Source organism: Epithele typhae, assembly GCF_022376455.1.
Source record: "Epithele typhae strain CBS 203.58 chromosome Unknown BXZ73scaffold_69, whole genome shotgun sequence".
In the NCBI taxonomy this organism is placed as follows: domain Eukaryota; kingdom Fungi; phylum Basidiomycota; class Agaricomycetes; order Polyporales; family Epitheliaceae; genus Epithele; species Epithele typhae.
The window spans coordinates 49,093-64,700 of record NW_025954260.1 but is presented as its reverse complement, the minus strand read 5'-3'; the positions used below and the strand labels follow the sequence as shown (position 1 = coordinate 64,700).

General features: G+C 58.0%; 4 protein-coding genes across 4 annotated transcripts; 1 reads left to right on the top strand and 3 right to left on the bottom strand.

Annotated features, from left to right (window-relative positions):
- Positions 1-2,560: 2,560 nt before the first annotated feature.
- On the bottom strand, positions 2,561-4,800 carry BXZ73DRAFT_92417 (uncharacterized protein; the record flags this gene model as incomplete). Its single annotated transcript, XM_048026355.1, has 10 exons — positions 2,561-2,887; positions 2,959-3,042; positions 3,105-3,193; positions 3,260-3,522; positions 3,574-3,621; positions 3,681-3,836; positions 3,892-4,180; positions 4,243-4,396; positions 4,461-4,490; positions 4,552-4,800. 10 exons carry the CDS (start codon positions 4,798-4,800, stop codon positions 2,561-2,563), a joined length of 1,689 nt encoding a protein of 562 aa, XP_047873469.1.
- Positions 4,801-6,092: 1,292 nt separating this feature from the next.
- Positions 6,093-6,407, bottom strand: BXZ73DRAFT_53519 (uncharacterized protein; the record flags this gene model as incomplete). The annotated part of the gene is made up of 1 exon (XM_048021016.1): positions 6,093-6,407. A coding segment is annotated over one exon (315 nt), but the record flags the coding sequence as incomplete, so codon positions are not given.
- Positions 6,408-9,909: 3,502 nt separating this feature from the next.
- On the bottom strand, positions 9,910-13,676 carry BXZ73DRAFT_92415 (uncharacterized protein; the record flags this gene model as incomplete). The annotated part of the gene is made up of 11 exons (XM_048026354.1): positions 9,910-10,272; positions 10,794-11,075; positions 11,139-11,205; positions 11,257-11,531; positions 11,585-11,790; positions 11,840-11,936; positions 11,986-12,117; positions 12,167-12,508; positions 12,558-12,745; positions 13,203-13,428; positions 13,476-13,676. 11 exons carry the CDS (start codon positions 13,674-13,676, stop codon positions 9,910-9,912), a joined length of 2,379 nt encoding a protein of 792 aa, XP_047873467.1.
- A 224-nt stretch (positions 13,677-13,900) lies between these two features.
- On the top strand, positions 13,901-15,296 carry BXZ73DRAFT_53520 (uncharacterized protein; the record flags this gene model as incomplete). The annotated part of the gene is made up of 7 exons (XM_048021017.1): positions 13,901-13,985; positions 14,048-14,083; positions 14,134-14,204; positions 14,254-14,356; positions 14,408-14,634; positions 14,693-14,990; positions 15,055-15,296. 7 exons carry the CDS (start codon positions 13,901-13,903, stop codon positions 15,294-15,296), a joined length of 1,062 nt encoding a protein of 353 aa, XP_047873466.1.
- Positions 15,297-15,608: the final 312 nt, after the last annotated feature.

Genomic DNA, 15,608 nt, shown 5'->3' with positions numbered 1-15,608 from the left:
GGCGGATTGGGGGGAGGATGGGGGGATGGCAAGGCACTGGGGTCGCGGAGAGAAGCTTAAGTATCGCAGAGGGAGTGGTATCGCGCGCCGCATCTCTTGCGCTCTCTGCCCAATCCGGGCGCGTAAATACATCACGTGATTCGCGTCACCTCCCTGAAATGGTAATATGTGCTCCTGTCTAGACCGCGGCCTAGTACTCACCGCCGCGCCCGCGTTCCGCACGTTCCTCCACCATCGATATTCTCGACCCTCAGGAGACTATCCGCTCAGTGACGAGTCTCGTCGAATCCTCTTGCAAGAGTCTCCCAAGGAGCTGTTTGCGCAGTTCAGACGTCATGGTCCATGTTTGACGACATGCGCTGCGTCAGAGCTTTACGCATGGCCGTCAGGCGCATCTCCAAAAAGTAGACGGTCCCGTTTCCCGCGCCCTCTCAACGCCGAGATATTAACTGCCATATAGAGCCCCGCTCTTCAGGCTCTAGTCATGGCGCCATGATAGCGACCACTACAAATTCCGGAGAGAAGTCCAGGACATGCGCGATCCGTTACGTACGCTTGACCTGCGCTCGTTCTCCGCATCTCCTCTTGGGGCAAACTCGCCCCTTCTCCCGACCGGTTCCTCCGTCCACGGTGCTCGCGGTGTCCCATCGGAGCCATCGCCCGTCGCTTTCCGCATCCACCACCCGCCCTCCGGCGCCGCCCGCCGCCCTCGCCAGAATGGGCATCGAGATGCCCCCCGTGTCGTGTCTCCGCCCGTAAAAAGGTCGGAGAAACAGCGAAACAGGCGAGCTCGGTGCTCGTCGCTCGTCGATCGCGCTGCTCGCTCACGTTGGGATCCGCGTTCGACCTCGGATGGATCGTCGATGCTTCTTCGGGTGTGCGGTTCATGCGAGAACGCCCGTCTGCTTTCGGCACAGTCATCTTGCGACGTTGAAAATGTTGAAGGAGCGTTGTGTCTTGGGCTCAGATGTCGCAGGCCAGCCCAGACGCGCCGGTCTCGCGCTAGGACGAACGAGTGACCGCACGCGGCGCTGGCGTTCCTCCCGCTGACGGCATCCGGTCCCTAGGCCGATGGTTCCCGGCAAACTCAAAGTTGCACTCCCGGGCCGTTCGCCGAGCTCAACGCGATCACGTGAAGGCGCGCTACGATCCGCGAACAAGGTCGTCCATCTAGCGAGTCGCAGTGAAGCACGGTACGTTACCTCTTGCGATGTATAGTGTGCTGATAGAATTTGGCAGGCCGCACGCTGGACGCTGAGTGTGATGGTAACAATTATACTTTCACAACTGGCAGTGTCCGACGTCCAGCACTTGTCCGTTCAGGTAACAGGAATCTTACCGCAACTTATCCACCGAGAAGCCTCCCATCCCGCCTGTTGGAAAAAGCCGATCAGCCCCCGAGCTCTCAACGACGATGCGTCCATTCGGCACACACCGACTGTTAACCTGTCCACCAGCGACTACGACGTCCCACTGCTGCAGTTGCCCATGCTGCTCCCCATGCTCCAAGGCTGCGATATCCCCTTGTGGGCATCACGGCGTACATGGTCGAAACATACCGCCGGGGGGTTCATGTGAGCGCAGCGCATGCAGGGACGCCTTCCGTCGCACTTCTTATGGCTGAGGTGACAGCCCTCGCACTGAGGAGGTGGTAGAAAGGGTGGTCGGATGAGTTACTTATGGATAGGCACGGGAAGACACGAGACTCACCGATATTTTGGGAGGACCAGGCGGCTGGCCCTCCCCGCGCCTAGGAGTTGACGAGACAAGGGCCATGTAAGCCTCGGCTTTGCGGCGTAGCTCTGTGCAGGTGAGTGGTTAGAACGAACCGAGTGCGCGCACTCTAGATGGGCAGGTTCTTACCGAGGTATTCTTCCACGGGACTTCAACGCAGATTTTTTCGGGATCGACACTGTTGTTGTTGGGCATGAAGGATGGATGCTGGCCAGTCACCGACGGGGGAGAGTTGTATGGATGCAAGCTTGTGAGTTCGCCACCGCATGTGCCACTTAAGTGCCTGGTTCACAGCAGCCGGAATGATATCAGCATTGTGCGTAGCAAGAGCGTCTCTTCGGCAAGCTGTACACTTTGTAGGAGGATCACAACGCCGGCAAGTAAAACACCGGATTGTGAAGTGGTACGTACACTTCCGTAGACATCTTCATGAACCTAATACCGACCTTCACACCACGCTTCGCACCGCGGCACTATCGTCAGCGAAGCGACCACCGCTTCGAAGCACCGCCAATCCTTCAAGATGCGGTTCGGCCTTCTCCTCGCTTGTTCGACTGGGTGGTTCCCCATGGACGTAGCGTCTGTTCAAACGTCCTTGCACCACCGCCTTCCGAGAGCCTTGTGCACGAGACCGAGCTTTCGGACCCAAGTAGGAGCATGCAATCTGAATATCATGTCCACCCACAAGGTATAGTAGAGTTCAGTCAACAACGCAGGCGACAACTTCAAACACTCCCCGGCCGAGCACCTAGGGCCTAGCCGGCACCGCTTCACCATCGCCACACCAACGACCCAGGCCAGACAAATACCCCCGACCGCTCCCAGCTCACCTCCTCCCCTCCGCCGCGCCCATCCCCGCCGCCATGCCCGTGACGAGCGCGCCCCCGACGCCCTGCAGCCCGTCCGTGGGGACGAAGACGGCGCGGTTCCCGAACGCGGCGACGCGCGCGACCTCCGTCCGGCGCACCTGCATCTCGCGCGCGTACGCGTCCGCGATCGCCGCGTCCGCCGCCGCGCGCATGCGCACCGCCTCCGCCTCCGCCTCCGCCGCGAGCCGCGTCGCCTTCGCCTGCGCCTCGGCCTCGATCTGCGTGCGCTTCGCCGCGGCCTCGGCGGCGGCGACGACCGAGTACGCCTGCGCGTCCGCCGACGTCTGCGGGCGGGCGGGGCGTCAGTGTTGGGGGGCAGCGGGGGGGAGGGACGGGGACGGGGACGGGGACGTACGTTCTGCGACTGCGCCTTGATGCGCGCGACGGCGAGCGCGCCCTCCTCCTGCTTGATCTTGTTGCTGTTCTCGCGGTCGACGTTCTGTTAGGCCCCCCGGTCAGCACTCGGACGCTCGCCGGGCACGAGCGAGCGCGGGGACGCACCGCGGCCTCGACCTGCGCCTGCAGCGCGCGCGTCGTGAGCTTGTCCATCGTCTGGGCGATGTCGCCCTTGAACTGCCGGTCGATCACCGCTGCGGGCGTGCGCGGGGGATCAGCATCGGGTGGCCGCGGCAGGGGAGCAGGGGGGGGGGGCGCACCGAGGTCCTTCATGACGATCCCGTACTCGAGCGCGGCCATGTGCAGGTCGTCCATCGCGCGCGTGCGGAGCGCGTCGAGGAACGCCGAGGACGCGTCGCTGCCGTCGTCCAAGTTGTCCGGGCCGAGCGAGCGCTGCTTGACCATCGAGCTGTAGTCGAGGTGTGCGACGATCTGGGTCAGGATCGACTGCGTCTTGTCCCGGAGGGCGTCGTAGGGGGTGTTGTAGCCGTGCGTGGTGAGCTTGAGCGGCTCGGTCAGTTGCCTGGTATCGTTTCAGAGAGGAAACAAGAACATTTCAAACAGCGTCTCTTACCACTTGAGGTAGATGGTCAAGCTGACGGGCACTTGATCGCGAGTGAAGCTGCATGTGGGATGAGCACGAGAACGCTACGAGCCCCATTCACTGCGTGGCAGACGCACATGTCTTTCGTGGGCATCTCGATCTGGTTCTCTCCTAGGGTGAAGAGGCCGCGGAGGGTCACGTTCGGCGACGTGATGAAGTGCTGCCCTGCCGACAAAAGCTCGAGGTCGTCACCCTGCTGCAAGATCGCGCAGTTGTTCGCGGGGATGTTCAAGCTGCAGCGGCACGATCAGCGGCGGGTTGTCAAACAGTAGTCGAAATCGCACGTACAAGAGCGCAACGACATATTCGTCCGTCCTGCCCTTGCCGGTCTTGCTCTTCATCCTTACTTCGTGGCTCCATCCAAGCACGACCTTCGTGATCGGGTCCTTGATCATCGTCGGCAGGTGCGTCTGGTCGACGATGGAGAGCACGTTGTACGTGCCCTCGATCGCGTACGCGACGAACCCGGAGTTCTTAATCACGAACACATGGTTCTGCGGGTCAGAGACGACGGCGGCCTGGTTCTGGGACACTTGGACGACGGTGAGACCGTTGAACTCGATAACCGAGTCCGAAGCTATTGGTAACAAAAATGTTAGTATCGAATGTGAGAAGAGCATGTGGCATGCAAGGACGTACATCCACACGTCCCGCACCATGAGCGAGCCCACCAGTTTCGGAGGGGGAAGCCGGGGTAGCGCCCCGCCTGCGTGATGACCTTGGGCAAGCCACCGTGGTTGATGAGGCCGATCTGGCCAGGGGTCACTTCCTTCCCGATCCAGTCCGTCGGCCGCTGCCCATCACGAAACCGTCAGCTCAACGCAACAGCGCGCACGGCACGGTGCTCGAACGCGCACCTTCCTCGACAGAACGTGCACGCGGCTCTCCTGTGTGCACACGAGGCGGGGTCAGTGACAAGAGGCTGCGCGCGGGTGGGAAGGCACTCACGTTGCGCAGCTGGCGGTCGAGCTTCTGGAGCGCGCCGATGAGGCCGTCCTTGCCGATCTTGACGAAAAAGGGCCGCTCCTCTTCCATGTAGTCCACGTTGGTCGCGAAGTTCACCGACGGGAGGTGGCTCGCCTGGGGGACCTTGAGGAATTCGTCGGCGCCCTTGGCCTTGCCGTTGCGGGGGTGGCTGTGAGGGGAGCGGGAGGCAGGGCCTTCCACGATGGTGGTAGCATCACCAACACTGGACATGGTGTTGTTAGGGGGTAAAGTGGGAGACGAGGGGAAGAAAGTCGAGCGATAAGGAAGGGAGGACTAAGGTATCGAGGGACGCTGGTATGTGGGATGAGGCTATAGGGGTGTGTGAGTGGGTGTGTTGAGAGTGTCTGTGCGCGGCGAATCTGTCTATATAGGTTCGTGCATGTCAACGTCATCGCCTCGACGCGCGCTTCGACCGTCAACTGACCCTGCCGGCGATGAATCGTGGAAGCCTGTGTCGTTCATCGCGCTTGTCGGACGAGGCACTACAGGGACCAAGCGCTTTCTCCCCTGGAAATCCACATACACCTAGGTATGACACAGCCTCCCGGAGCCCGAGTCGCGATTGTCCTCGGAAGGGCGTCCAGATAGGGAACGGTGGCTCTCACGAGGCTTATATCTGTTGATCTGGCTATTTTCACTGCCAAGTTCACTCTCTCGCTTTGCCACGTCGTCTTAGTACACCTGGCAATTGCAGGCACGGTGACACCTCCAACACCACCCAGCTTGCACCTTCCAAGGGCAAAGCGGCGGGCATTCAAGCAGGTGTTGAATTCAAGTACCCCGCCCCTGGCGACTTCAAGTTCGGCAAAGTCCCGCGCGTCTTCGCCGGAACGCAGGGCGCGCGATAGGCACTGTGGCAGGGCTTTGGGTATGCGTAGGCGGGCGGGCAGTGCCGGCTGCGAGAAACGAACTTGCCGAAAGGAGCGTATCCGGAATCCTGACCGACCGTTCACCTAGCATCCCCGCCCGCACCGCGAATCTCTTCACGGCGGTCCACCTTCCTCATCGCCCTCCCAATACGACCAGGCGGAAGCTGCAGCAGAGCCTCGAGCGCGTTCGGACGTATCTGCTCTGCCGGTACACATCCGTGGACGATGGTGTGAAATGTCTGGTACTTTGGTCGAACACCTTCGCGGTTACACAGCAGCTATTGTGAGGCTTCCAGTCCCGATGGAGTGACGGCTCATGACAGCGACAGCCCGTGGACGTGGGGGAAGGCGTGTGCCCATCTTGTCTCCGTGGTCGGTGGTCGGTGTTGGTGGGAGTGAGAGCGCACGATGTGCCGATGATAGGGTGTGCCTCGACGGGTGTGCCAGAAGAGTGCCGGACGATATAAAAGAGGGTTTTTGTTGTATAGAAGCTCCGCGGACGTCGCCGACACAGCGGGGACTACAAGTACATGGTGGACGCGCTAGGCGCCTGCGAGGTGACTGGTAGCACCACCTAATCTGCTGTAAAAACTCAAAACACCTCAATTGTCTCGTCATCGTACCAACGAATGACTAACTGCTGATCTCAGACAGATAATCTTCCATCACCATAGGCCGCCCGGGCAATAAAACGTTAGAATGCAACGGTGTCGTTTGAGTCGAGCTGGCTTCGATGTCGATGGCAGTTTCCAGCACCTTCTTCATCGACTCAATCAAGCGGTCCTTGATAGTCTGCAGCATGTCGATCGGAAGCCCGGGTGGAGGGTACCAAGGGTAGATAGTCGAATGCGTGCCCGGGAGGACGAACTGGAGGTCCGCGGATTCACGCTCCGCGATGAGTTTGGCGAGGAGGTCGCAACAGAAGCAGCTCCTCTTGCTGACGCCTATGGCGATCTCGTCGTCCTAGTGCAAGAGGGTCAATGTCCGGAATCGACCACCAACGGACGCGTGAACGAGTCGCACCTGGAGAATTTCCGTCACAAGATTCGACGCCTCTGTTGACTGTTCCTTCGACGGTGTTACGGAACTCATGTTCTTGTGCACGAACAGTGCATGCGCCATGAGCGCGGACTCGGCATGTACACTTGCCTTCTCGACGTCTTCGGCTGCCTTGTCAAAAGCTTCCTGGATCTTGTGCGGTTCGAGTTCGAAAATTTCTTCTTCAAGACGGCTTCGATGTCCTCCGAAGACCGTCAATGAAGGGCCCCGATCCCGATGCGTCATCCAACGCCGTGGGGGGCCCGTCGTCCGCCTTCACGCACGCTCGATCATCCAACGGCGCGAGCGCGTCCACGAGTACAACCGTCACGTGCGGAGGGTCGGTCGGCGACGACAACTTCATGAACACGTCTGCGATGTCGTCGGGGATGTAGAGGGTCTTGAGGTATCGGACGAGGTCGTCGTCCTTCTCTCCGCCATCGAGTGATACCTCTGCAGCTGAACAGGTTGACGGTCAGTGTGCGATTTGGCGGACGGTCTCACCATATTCATCCCATTCGAGGAACGACTCGTCCTCCTCGAGCCGGGACGGCTCGGCTCCTGAGGCAAGAGCATCGTCGCCTGAAAGGGTCATGAGGAATACATCGAGTAATCAATGGAACGAGAACACACCCTGTCCAGATGTCCGATTGTCACTTTTGCGACTCTCGCGGATGATGGCTGAAAGGGAGTAGATTACTTAGCACGAACAAAACGAAATCGCGACGCACGTACTCTCCAGGTCAGAACGCTTCACGCTGCGCGCCTTGTTCAAGTCATCCTTGATGCCGCCTGCGACGATATGCTTGAGGACACCACTCCTCACGAGAAATTTCAGCAGCGAAATTGCACAATCGAAATCCAAAAACAGCTGTGGCGTGGCGTTTCCCTCCTTGACTTTCTTCAGAACGCCGTCCATGGCGTCGACGGACTGCCAAAGTAGCTTGGCCCACTTGGGAGCGTTCTCTCTTGTGACCAGGTAGGAGTCGTAGCCTCTCGTGACCGATGGATGAGAGGGATCCATGAAGAGGCCCCCGTTATGGAGATCTGGTTGCATGGTGCGCGGCATGGGAACCACCGTGCCAGGCGGGATGTGCATCTTAGTGTCGGGATCGGTGAGCTTGCTGTGGATGAAAGCTGTGGGATGCTGTCCGAGGCGCCACATCCGCTCGCCGGTTTCGATACGGAAGGCTAGCTTGACGCAACAGCGATGGGCGATGAAGGCCAAGAGATACGTGCGGTATATTGGCTTAACAGCATCGGGAGAGATCTTGACGAAGAACTCGGCCACGTTCACAACGTCCTGTACGTGTGCTCGAACTTGACAGCGAAATCCCTGAGAACAGCGTTCATCCCGTTGTCGTCGAAATGTGGTGACATACAAAACACGGACGTACTTTTGTGTTCCGCTCATAATCCGACGCATAATTCAAGGCCGTCACGCGAACGGCCCTCAAAGGGTGACGAAAATGGACCGAGAGAAGTGCGGGAAGCATCTGCGTGCTGGGAGACGTTACGGTAGAGAAGCGCACTGATCTCTTGACGAGTTGTACGGCCAGTCACAGCAACGACCTCGGTTCCCACCCGATCGTTTCTCCCATCTCCGGTGGCCAGGATGAAGGAGGTGCATGCCATACGCCGGCTTTCCTGCCGTACTTCCTGTTGTATGACTTGTCGTTGGTGGGCGGGCGAAGTTGAGAAAGGTGGTGAGAAAGGCGATTTGACATCGCACGGTGTGAGGGGAAGTGAACTCAGACGGGGGTTCGAGTGGCATGGATATCAAGTGATGTGGTCGTGGAGAACTGTTCGTCCTGTCCCCGGAGTCCCAGTCACGTATGCGTGATCGTCACGTCGCCGTTACCTCCGGCGCCGTGCGATGTATTAGTACGTTGTGTCAGCATACGGCCGTCAGACGATGGAGACGTTGAACGCAGGACAAGTGAGACGGACTCGACATACGTGGGCTCGGCAAACACACCTTTATACTGGTAGAAATGGTGAACATCCAACAGGTTTTCCATCAAATGGGTACCGTCATGAGTCACTGGTCACCAGTAGTCACGACTCACTATCATCACGCAACGCAATACGCCAGAAGACAGTCACCGAGCGTATGCCGACGTCGTGAACAACAGTGCTTCATGCTCTGCTTGCTGTGAGCCATTGCACGTCGCACGACTTTTGCGTATCTCGGTCCAACACAAAGACAAAAACACCATTACTTGCTGATGTTGCGTGCGCGTATGCATATACAAAACAATTCGACCGAGAACGTAGATGCCTGAAGGAGAGAGAAGAGGTGTCCATATACGGATCCGGACCCGACACCACTGCCTCGACATCGTCGGGCCGATCGGAAGACCGTCAATCACGAGTCGACATCCATGCTCGTGCCTTCGTCCTGGTCAGGCGCGGGCCGCGGTGGACTAAAGCTCTTGCGCGGCATTGCTTGCACTGGTGGGGCGATGTTGCTTGAACCAACCCCGGCACCGGGTGGTGCGGGAGCGCGCGCGTCTTCCCTTCCCGCATATCACGGAGAGCGCGGGCGGAGGGGTTGAAGGAGCCGCACTTGGGGCACACATATTCTGTAGCGTCGAACAACAATGAGGATCCGATGGGTGGGGTAGCAAGGATGGGGATCCAACGTACGTGCATCCTCCCACATGCTCTCCTTGACCAGTCCGTTGTGCGCGAAACACTTTTGGCAAATGAGGGCATAGCGCGTTGCTGCGCCAGGTCCGGACGCATCTTCGTCGCCCAGAATCATGTCCGCGACGCGGTCGTACCACTGCTTCCTCGGTGGTGGCAGGGGGCGTTGCGGCGAGGCTGCATTGGGAACGCACTTGAGTTACAAATTAACAAGGGGTGCGGCACAGGACCTACGGGAGAGCTGTTGCTGCAGACTCGGTGTCAACGAGCCGGTGGCAGGTGTCTTTGGGTCCACCTGCAGGTTCCGTTGCGGGGTTTGGGGTTGCATTGGGACCACCACTGGGCTCTTGACCACCATGGGCGGCTGGCCGGGTGGACCACGAGGGCGAGGGCTTTCGCCTTCGTCATACCGCTCAATGAGGTTGCGCATGGAGTAGTAGTTCGTCTTCTTCTTAACCTCCTCGATCTTCTCCCGCTGTTGCGTGCGCCGCCTGACAAGGATCTTCTCTGTGATCGCAAGGGATAATCATGAGCTCGAAAGCGGGGAAACGGTGGGTCCTGGACGTACCCTCGGCATCACCAATTCGGGTATACCAGATTTGCACAATCCTCCGTACAAACAGGATGCTGCACGAATCACGAGCACAATTAGCGTCTTCCAAAAACAGGAAGAGTATATCGGCCGACTTCGAGCCGCATGGATATGAACGGTTGAAATGCTAGCAGCAGCAGCAGCATACCCGCCTTGTTCCGCCAAACAGCCTCAACGCTCTGGATACAGGAAGTCCTCCTCCATCGAAGCGCACAATCCCCTCCCCGGGGCACAGGACCAAACCAACCGCCACAATGAAAGACGAAAGACAAAAACGTACATGATGGGTCCAATGAACACCGGCGCCGCCTTGGCCGTCTTCTCCGCGCTGCTCCGGCGGCCCTGCGAGGTAAAGTTCGGGAGGAAGTCCATGTACCACAGACTCGTGTAGGCGATCCATCCGAGCAGGGCATACACGGACACCAACAGGGTGGCGCGCCGCTCACGCAGCCGGATCTCGGACAACCGCGTCTGGCGTTTGCTAATGTCTTTGGCGAGCTCGGCGAGGGCCTCCTCGTAGTCTTCGGGTGGGCTCTGCGGGTGCGTTCAGCATGATACGGGGGGCGGGGGACGGGAGGGGAGGCGGTTTACCTTTTTAAACCATCGACTCAGTAGCCCCATGGCGAAGCAGTGAAGGGAAAGGGAGCGAGGCTGAAGTTAATGTTTGCTAGGAGGTCGTAGTGTACAAGGGTAACGAGCGACGGGGTGGGTGTTGAGAGAAGGGGGAGTGTGGAGTGCACAAGTGAGGTCAGCCTGGGTCAGCCACGCTGCGCCAGCGATGGTACTCTTTGGCACGCGCGACTCGGTCACGTGCGCCATGCGCAAACCAATATTGTTTGCAGCTTAGCTTCAGTTTGGCTTCCATAGTCTCAAGTAAGTGATCCGTGTAATAACGGTGTAGATGCACAACCCCACGCCTCATGTCACTACATCGTAACCCTCGTGCGTATGTGTCGGTGTCCGCATGTCCTTCTCCTCCGAGTCCACGGTCCCCCCTCGTCATCGCTCTCTCCTGTGCTCTCCCCGAGATCCTCCACATCGTCCGCAAAGTGCACTTGGTGCAGCACCGCCTTCTCGTTGAACGATGCTGGCTCGCCTTCCACTGGCTCCCCAAGCTCCAGGCCGAGCTTCTCCCCGTCATCGTCGTCATCGTCGGCAGCCTCCTCGACCATCGCCCCCTGCTCGCGGATGATGGCCCATGTTCGCTCCGCGACGGCAAGGTTCTGCCCACCGTTTATCGCCTTCACAATTTGACCTTCGTGCCGGGCGTGGAGGGTATGCCGAAGGGAGCGCGTGACGAAGGTCGAGAGGACCGCAATGGCCATTCGGGTGGAATCCTCGCAGTCACCTGTGCAAGAAGAGGGTCAGGGAGAAGCCACGAGAAGCACGTAAGCACGTACGTCAAGCACGTCAAGGTTCATTGCTTGCGAGTTAAGCAGCTGCGCGGTGCGGTCCGCAGTTGCCTCGCTATATGTGCATGAGGACGACGCCCATAGACACTCCTGTCGAACTGCTCACCCGCCGCTCATGTAGACCTCGAGCAGAACCATCACGAGATCCTTCTTGACGTCGTCACTGACCGTCTTCTGTTTGCGACCAGTTGTTTGCTGCTTGCCGGGCGCTGCCAGCGGCGTGACGAGCGCGGCCCACGGCTGAAGGTCCATGCGCTCGCCAATCTGCAGCGCAGTCTTCGCCGATACGACTTCTCCACCCAACGTGCAATACGCTTCCGCAGAGGTCGAATCATTGAGGTCGTGCACGAGAGTTGAAAGTGCTACGCGATGGTTCCCAAGCTGGATAGGGGGTCATGAGACGACATGAAAAGAGTGTAGGAGACGTGACGCGCCTTGCCCTCCAAGATGGACATCTCCAACTGCAGGATCTTCGCGCGGCCCGATATTCGATCTCGAATCTCTTGCGGGTTATAATGTGATGAACCTTGCAGAAACAGTGCGGTCTTTATCCGGGCGCGTTTCGACTCTGAATCGGGTGTGGTGGAAACAAAGTAGCCGATGAAGGGAGTATCGCTTCGGCTCGATGAGTATGAAGACACTGCGAAATCGTCAGTATTGGCATCAGGATCATTATATATGCTCCGCACCCTTTGCACGCCACAACTTGGATATCGACTCGTCCTCCAAGAACGACATTAGCTGGTCAGCATAAATAGCCGCGAGCTCAGAGTGTAAGTCCGCGTCCTGAGAAGTCGTTGAGCGTAGCCACGGGTTCCGGTGCAAGGTCGCGTACCGTGCTTCGTCGTTGCACCACCAGATGCTCGAGCAACTGCGCGCCTGCCGCCGGATTAGCATCACGCAGTTGTTGCAATAGTTGCCTATCGTCGTCGGTTTTCCGCTTGGTCGGCATAGACGCAGTGACAAGCTGTACGACCTCAGTCAGAAGTAGGCGCATACGACCAGAGAAAACATACCTTCAAAGCCCGATCCGAGTCCTTCTTCACGAGCCATGGGGTCCATTGCTGGATGAGTGCCTTGTCTTTCCTCTCCGCCAAGAGGTCAAATATTCGTGAGAGCGGGTCTTCGACGCTGGGGTCCAGAAGCTCGCCATCCGCCAATCTTGACCACGTCTGCAGCAACTTCTCCATATCGCCAGTCCGCTCGTATAGCTTGCACAGCGCGCCAATGTGTCGCGACTTGATAAGCTCCGGTTCGAGTTCTGGCAGCGATATGGAGTTCGGCTGGTCGATGAGCGCCGTCAAGTCCGGCAGTTTCCCTGTGGCAACGTGTAGCTTCGCTAGAACAGTGTCCACCACCTATACAGCCACGCGTTAGCGGGGTCGAGAAGGGACGCATGACACGCACCCTGCGCAGCTCCTCCGCGTGTCGCACGTCGATGTCTACCACGAGCTTCCTCCGCCACTTGCGCAGGTACGACTCAAGCATGTCGCGTGCGGCCATGCCGAGGATGTTGCGGAGCTCAACAGTCGGTGGGGCCTCGCGCGTGTTCGGCGCGAGGTGCGGGGAGTAGTTCGCGACTAGGTTTTGAGCAACTACATCAGTCCCGACGAGAGACGGGAACGGCACAGGGTGGGGTAGTTGGAAGCAGCAGGGAGCGAGGCGGGGGCGTGGGGGTGGGGGTGGGGCGGTAGCGCGGGACAGAAAGAAAGTCAATAGGGGGTGGAATGGTGTAGCACCGCAGAAGAGAGAAAGGCTTGCCGGCGCCGCCATCGTGCGCGAGGGCTTCCGCCCCTCGACGCGACGATGGCTGTTACAGCGTTCGTTCAACGCGAGGCACGGAACCGGGCTTGTCATGCCAGTGCTTGTCTAAAGGCGGTTGACGGGGGCCACGGAGTCGGGCTCTCGCGGGGAACATGCGCTGGACGCCGGCAAGTGCCTCTGCTCCGTAGAGTCTTGTGGATACGGGGAGGGTCGGCGAAACTTGCAAGAACCACGAATCGTATGATACAAAGCTATCGTAGGAGGAACGGGTGGAACTGACGGACTCACTGATGTCGTCGACCGAGTCCTCTGTGGGTAGGTGCTCTGCGATGCCGCCCATGACGTCGACGGTATCGTCCTTAGAGAAGAGGTTGCCTCGGAGCTCGGGGTAGTAGTTGACAAGCACCCGCGGGTCGAGCTCGCCTTCGTATATTCGTTTCCCGGCGTCATCAAACAAGGTCTCGATGAAGTATTGGAGGCCGAGTCTCTGATTGACATAGCGAAGCTCATCTACCTGAAAGCGATGTCAGCAGACGCAGAATGGAGGCGCGGGCTGCTTACGTCGTGCAGCTCAGCATTCAGCAGACTCTGAAGCTTCTTGCGCTGCTGCTCGGCGAGGTCCGCAACATCTTCGAGGCGGTGAGCGAGTAGGAGAGCGTCCGCTTGCGAGATGAGTGTAGAAGGAAGGAGGGCTTGGACGGCATTTGATCCAAGAACGAGCACATTCGCCCGCGGATAGCTTGGGTACTGGGGGGTCGCCATTATCTGTGCATGAGCACTGCACGGAAGGAGGGGCTGGGAAGCTGGGTGGAGGAGGATGAGGAGGAGTGTCAATACGCGCTTGATCGGAGGCGCGCCATAATGCAAGGCACAGACGCCCTTATTCCAACTGCTTTCCACCACTACACGTGTCTACTTCCGCCTCCAACTCGAGAGAACTGGCTTCGAGAACACTAAGGTGAAGCCATAAGTGTCTCCCCAGCACGATGACTTTGGCCCCCCAAAATCCTATCGACGTTCCTCCCTACCAGCTGCAACCATTGCTTTCTGCAGTCGTTGACAGTCTAGTGCGTAAGTGTGGGTTTCCGGGACAAGATTTCCTACAACACTGACGGACATTCCAGGAGATTCAGGACGTCCTGTTGTTATCCGATGCGTTCAGGCGATTGGTAAGACGGTGCCTTCGGGTACATTCAGTGTGTTTGACGTGCCCTCTCAGGTTCAGAGATTTACGTCGGAAGTTCTAATGGCGAACTACTGAGATTTGCGTTACAAGCAAATGCAGGAGCGGTATGAATTCGATCGTATGGCGACGAAGTGGTGCTTACGAATGCATCAGCCAGACTCATACACGCTATTGTCTCGACAGACGGTGCTTAACGACAAGCCGATTGACGACATCGTGCTCGCGCCTAGCATTTCAAGGGCATTGGTTTTGACAGGTATTTTGATCTTCACCTGGTTTGAAGAATTTTCACTGAGAACTGCGCAAGACCGCCAAATACACTTCTATACCCTTCCATCCCTCGACATGGTCCCCCACACTGCCATCAAGCCCGTCCGCAACGTCATCGCTTTTGCAGTTGATGAGCAGCATCTCAAACGGCCACCACAGTTCGCCAACGAAATCCCCCTTCCCGTCGAGCCGATCGAGTTCTGCGTCGTGAAGCGTGGTAATATCTCCCTTTACAGCCTTCGAGAACGTCTCTTCTTTCAGAAGGTAAACCCTAGCAGTTTCAATCCCAGCAATTACCTTCATTGATTTCCTCCGATTTTAGGAAATCCCATTTCCGTCAGGCGGGGTTCACGCGCGAAGAACAGGCAAATACTTATGTGTCGCCGACCGAGAAAATTACAACATGGTCGACCTTCAACAGGCCTCACAACTTCCTCTCCTCCCAATTTCGCAGGCTCCAGACCCTTCTGTTGTCATGAAACCATCGATCACCGTCATAAGCGAGAACGAATTTCTCATCCTCTCTTGGACCGGCGCCAGTACCCTCGGCGTATTCATCACTGGCGATGGAGATCCTGTTCGCGGGACATTGGAATGGCCAAGCCATCCTGTCTCTATCAGTGCGTATATTCGAACTTGGTCTTGTAGAAGCTGCTGTACCCCGTGCTGACGTGGAATTGGTAGCCCTCGATTACCCGTACATCACCACCCTACTCACCAACGGCACAATCGAGATCCACAGCGTCGAAACCCAGGGCATTGTCCAGGTCATTTCAGCACCACCTGAAGAATTGTCACCGTCTGCTTCTGATAGGAGGGCTCTAGTGCTGTGCATGAACGGTTTGCTCATACCGTCGACTCAGCGCTCTGAGAAACTTCTTACGGTACCACATCGGCTTTTGCGGAAATCAGCACGTCCATCGTAGGAGGAAGCCCGGATCGGACATGTACCTGACTTACCTACGCTTCAAATGCAAGTTTTTTCTTTCTTTCTGGATATCCCAACTTCCGGGGGCTCACGAGAGAGATGGCAGAACACGCTCTTGTACATGGGTAAAAGCGCCCCAGAAGTTGGACACCCATCCCCGCGTGACGCTTGTTCGCCGTGGGTACATCGCTCTTCTGCCACCTCCAGAAGCTGATAATAGACCATCTTAACAGAGAACCACGGCTATTGCACTGTACCTAGCATTCTTTGTTCACTCAAACTTCGACGACATCCGTTGCATTCACGTAAC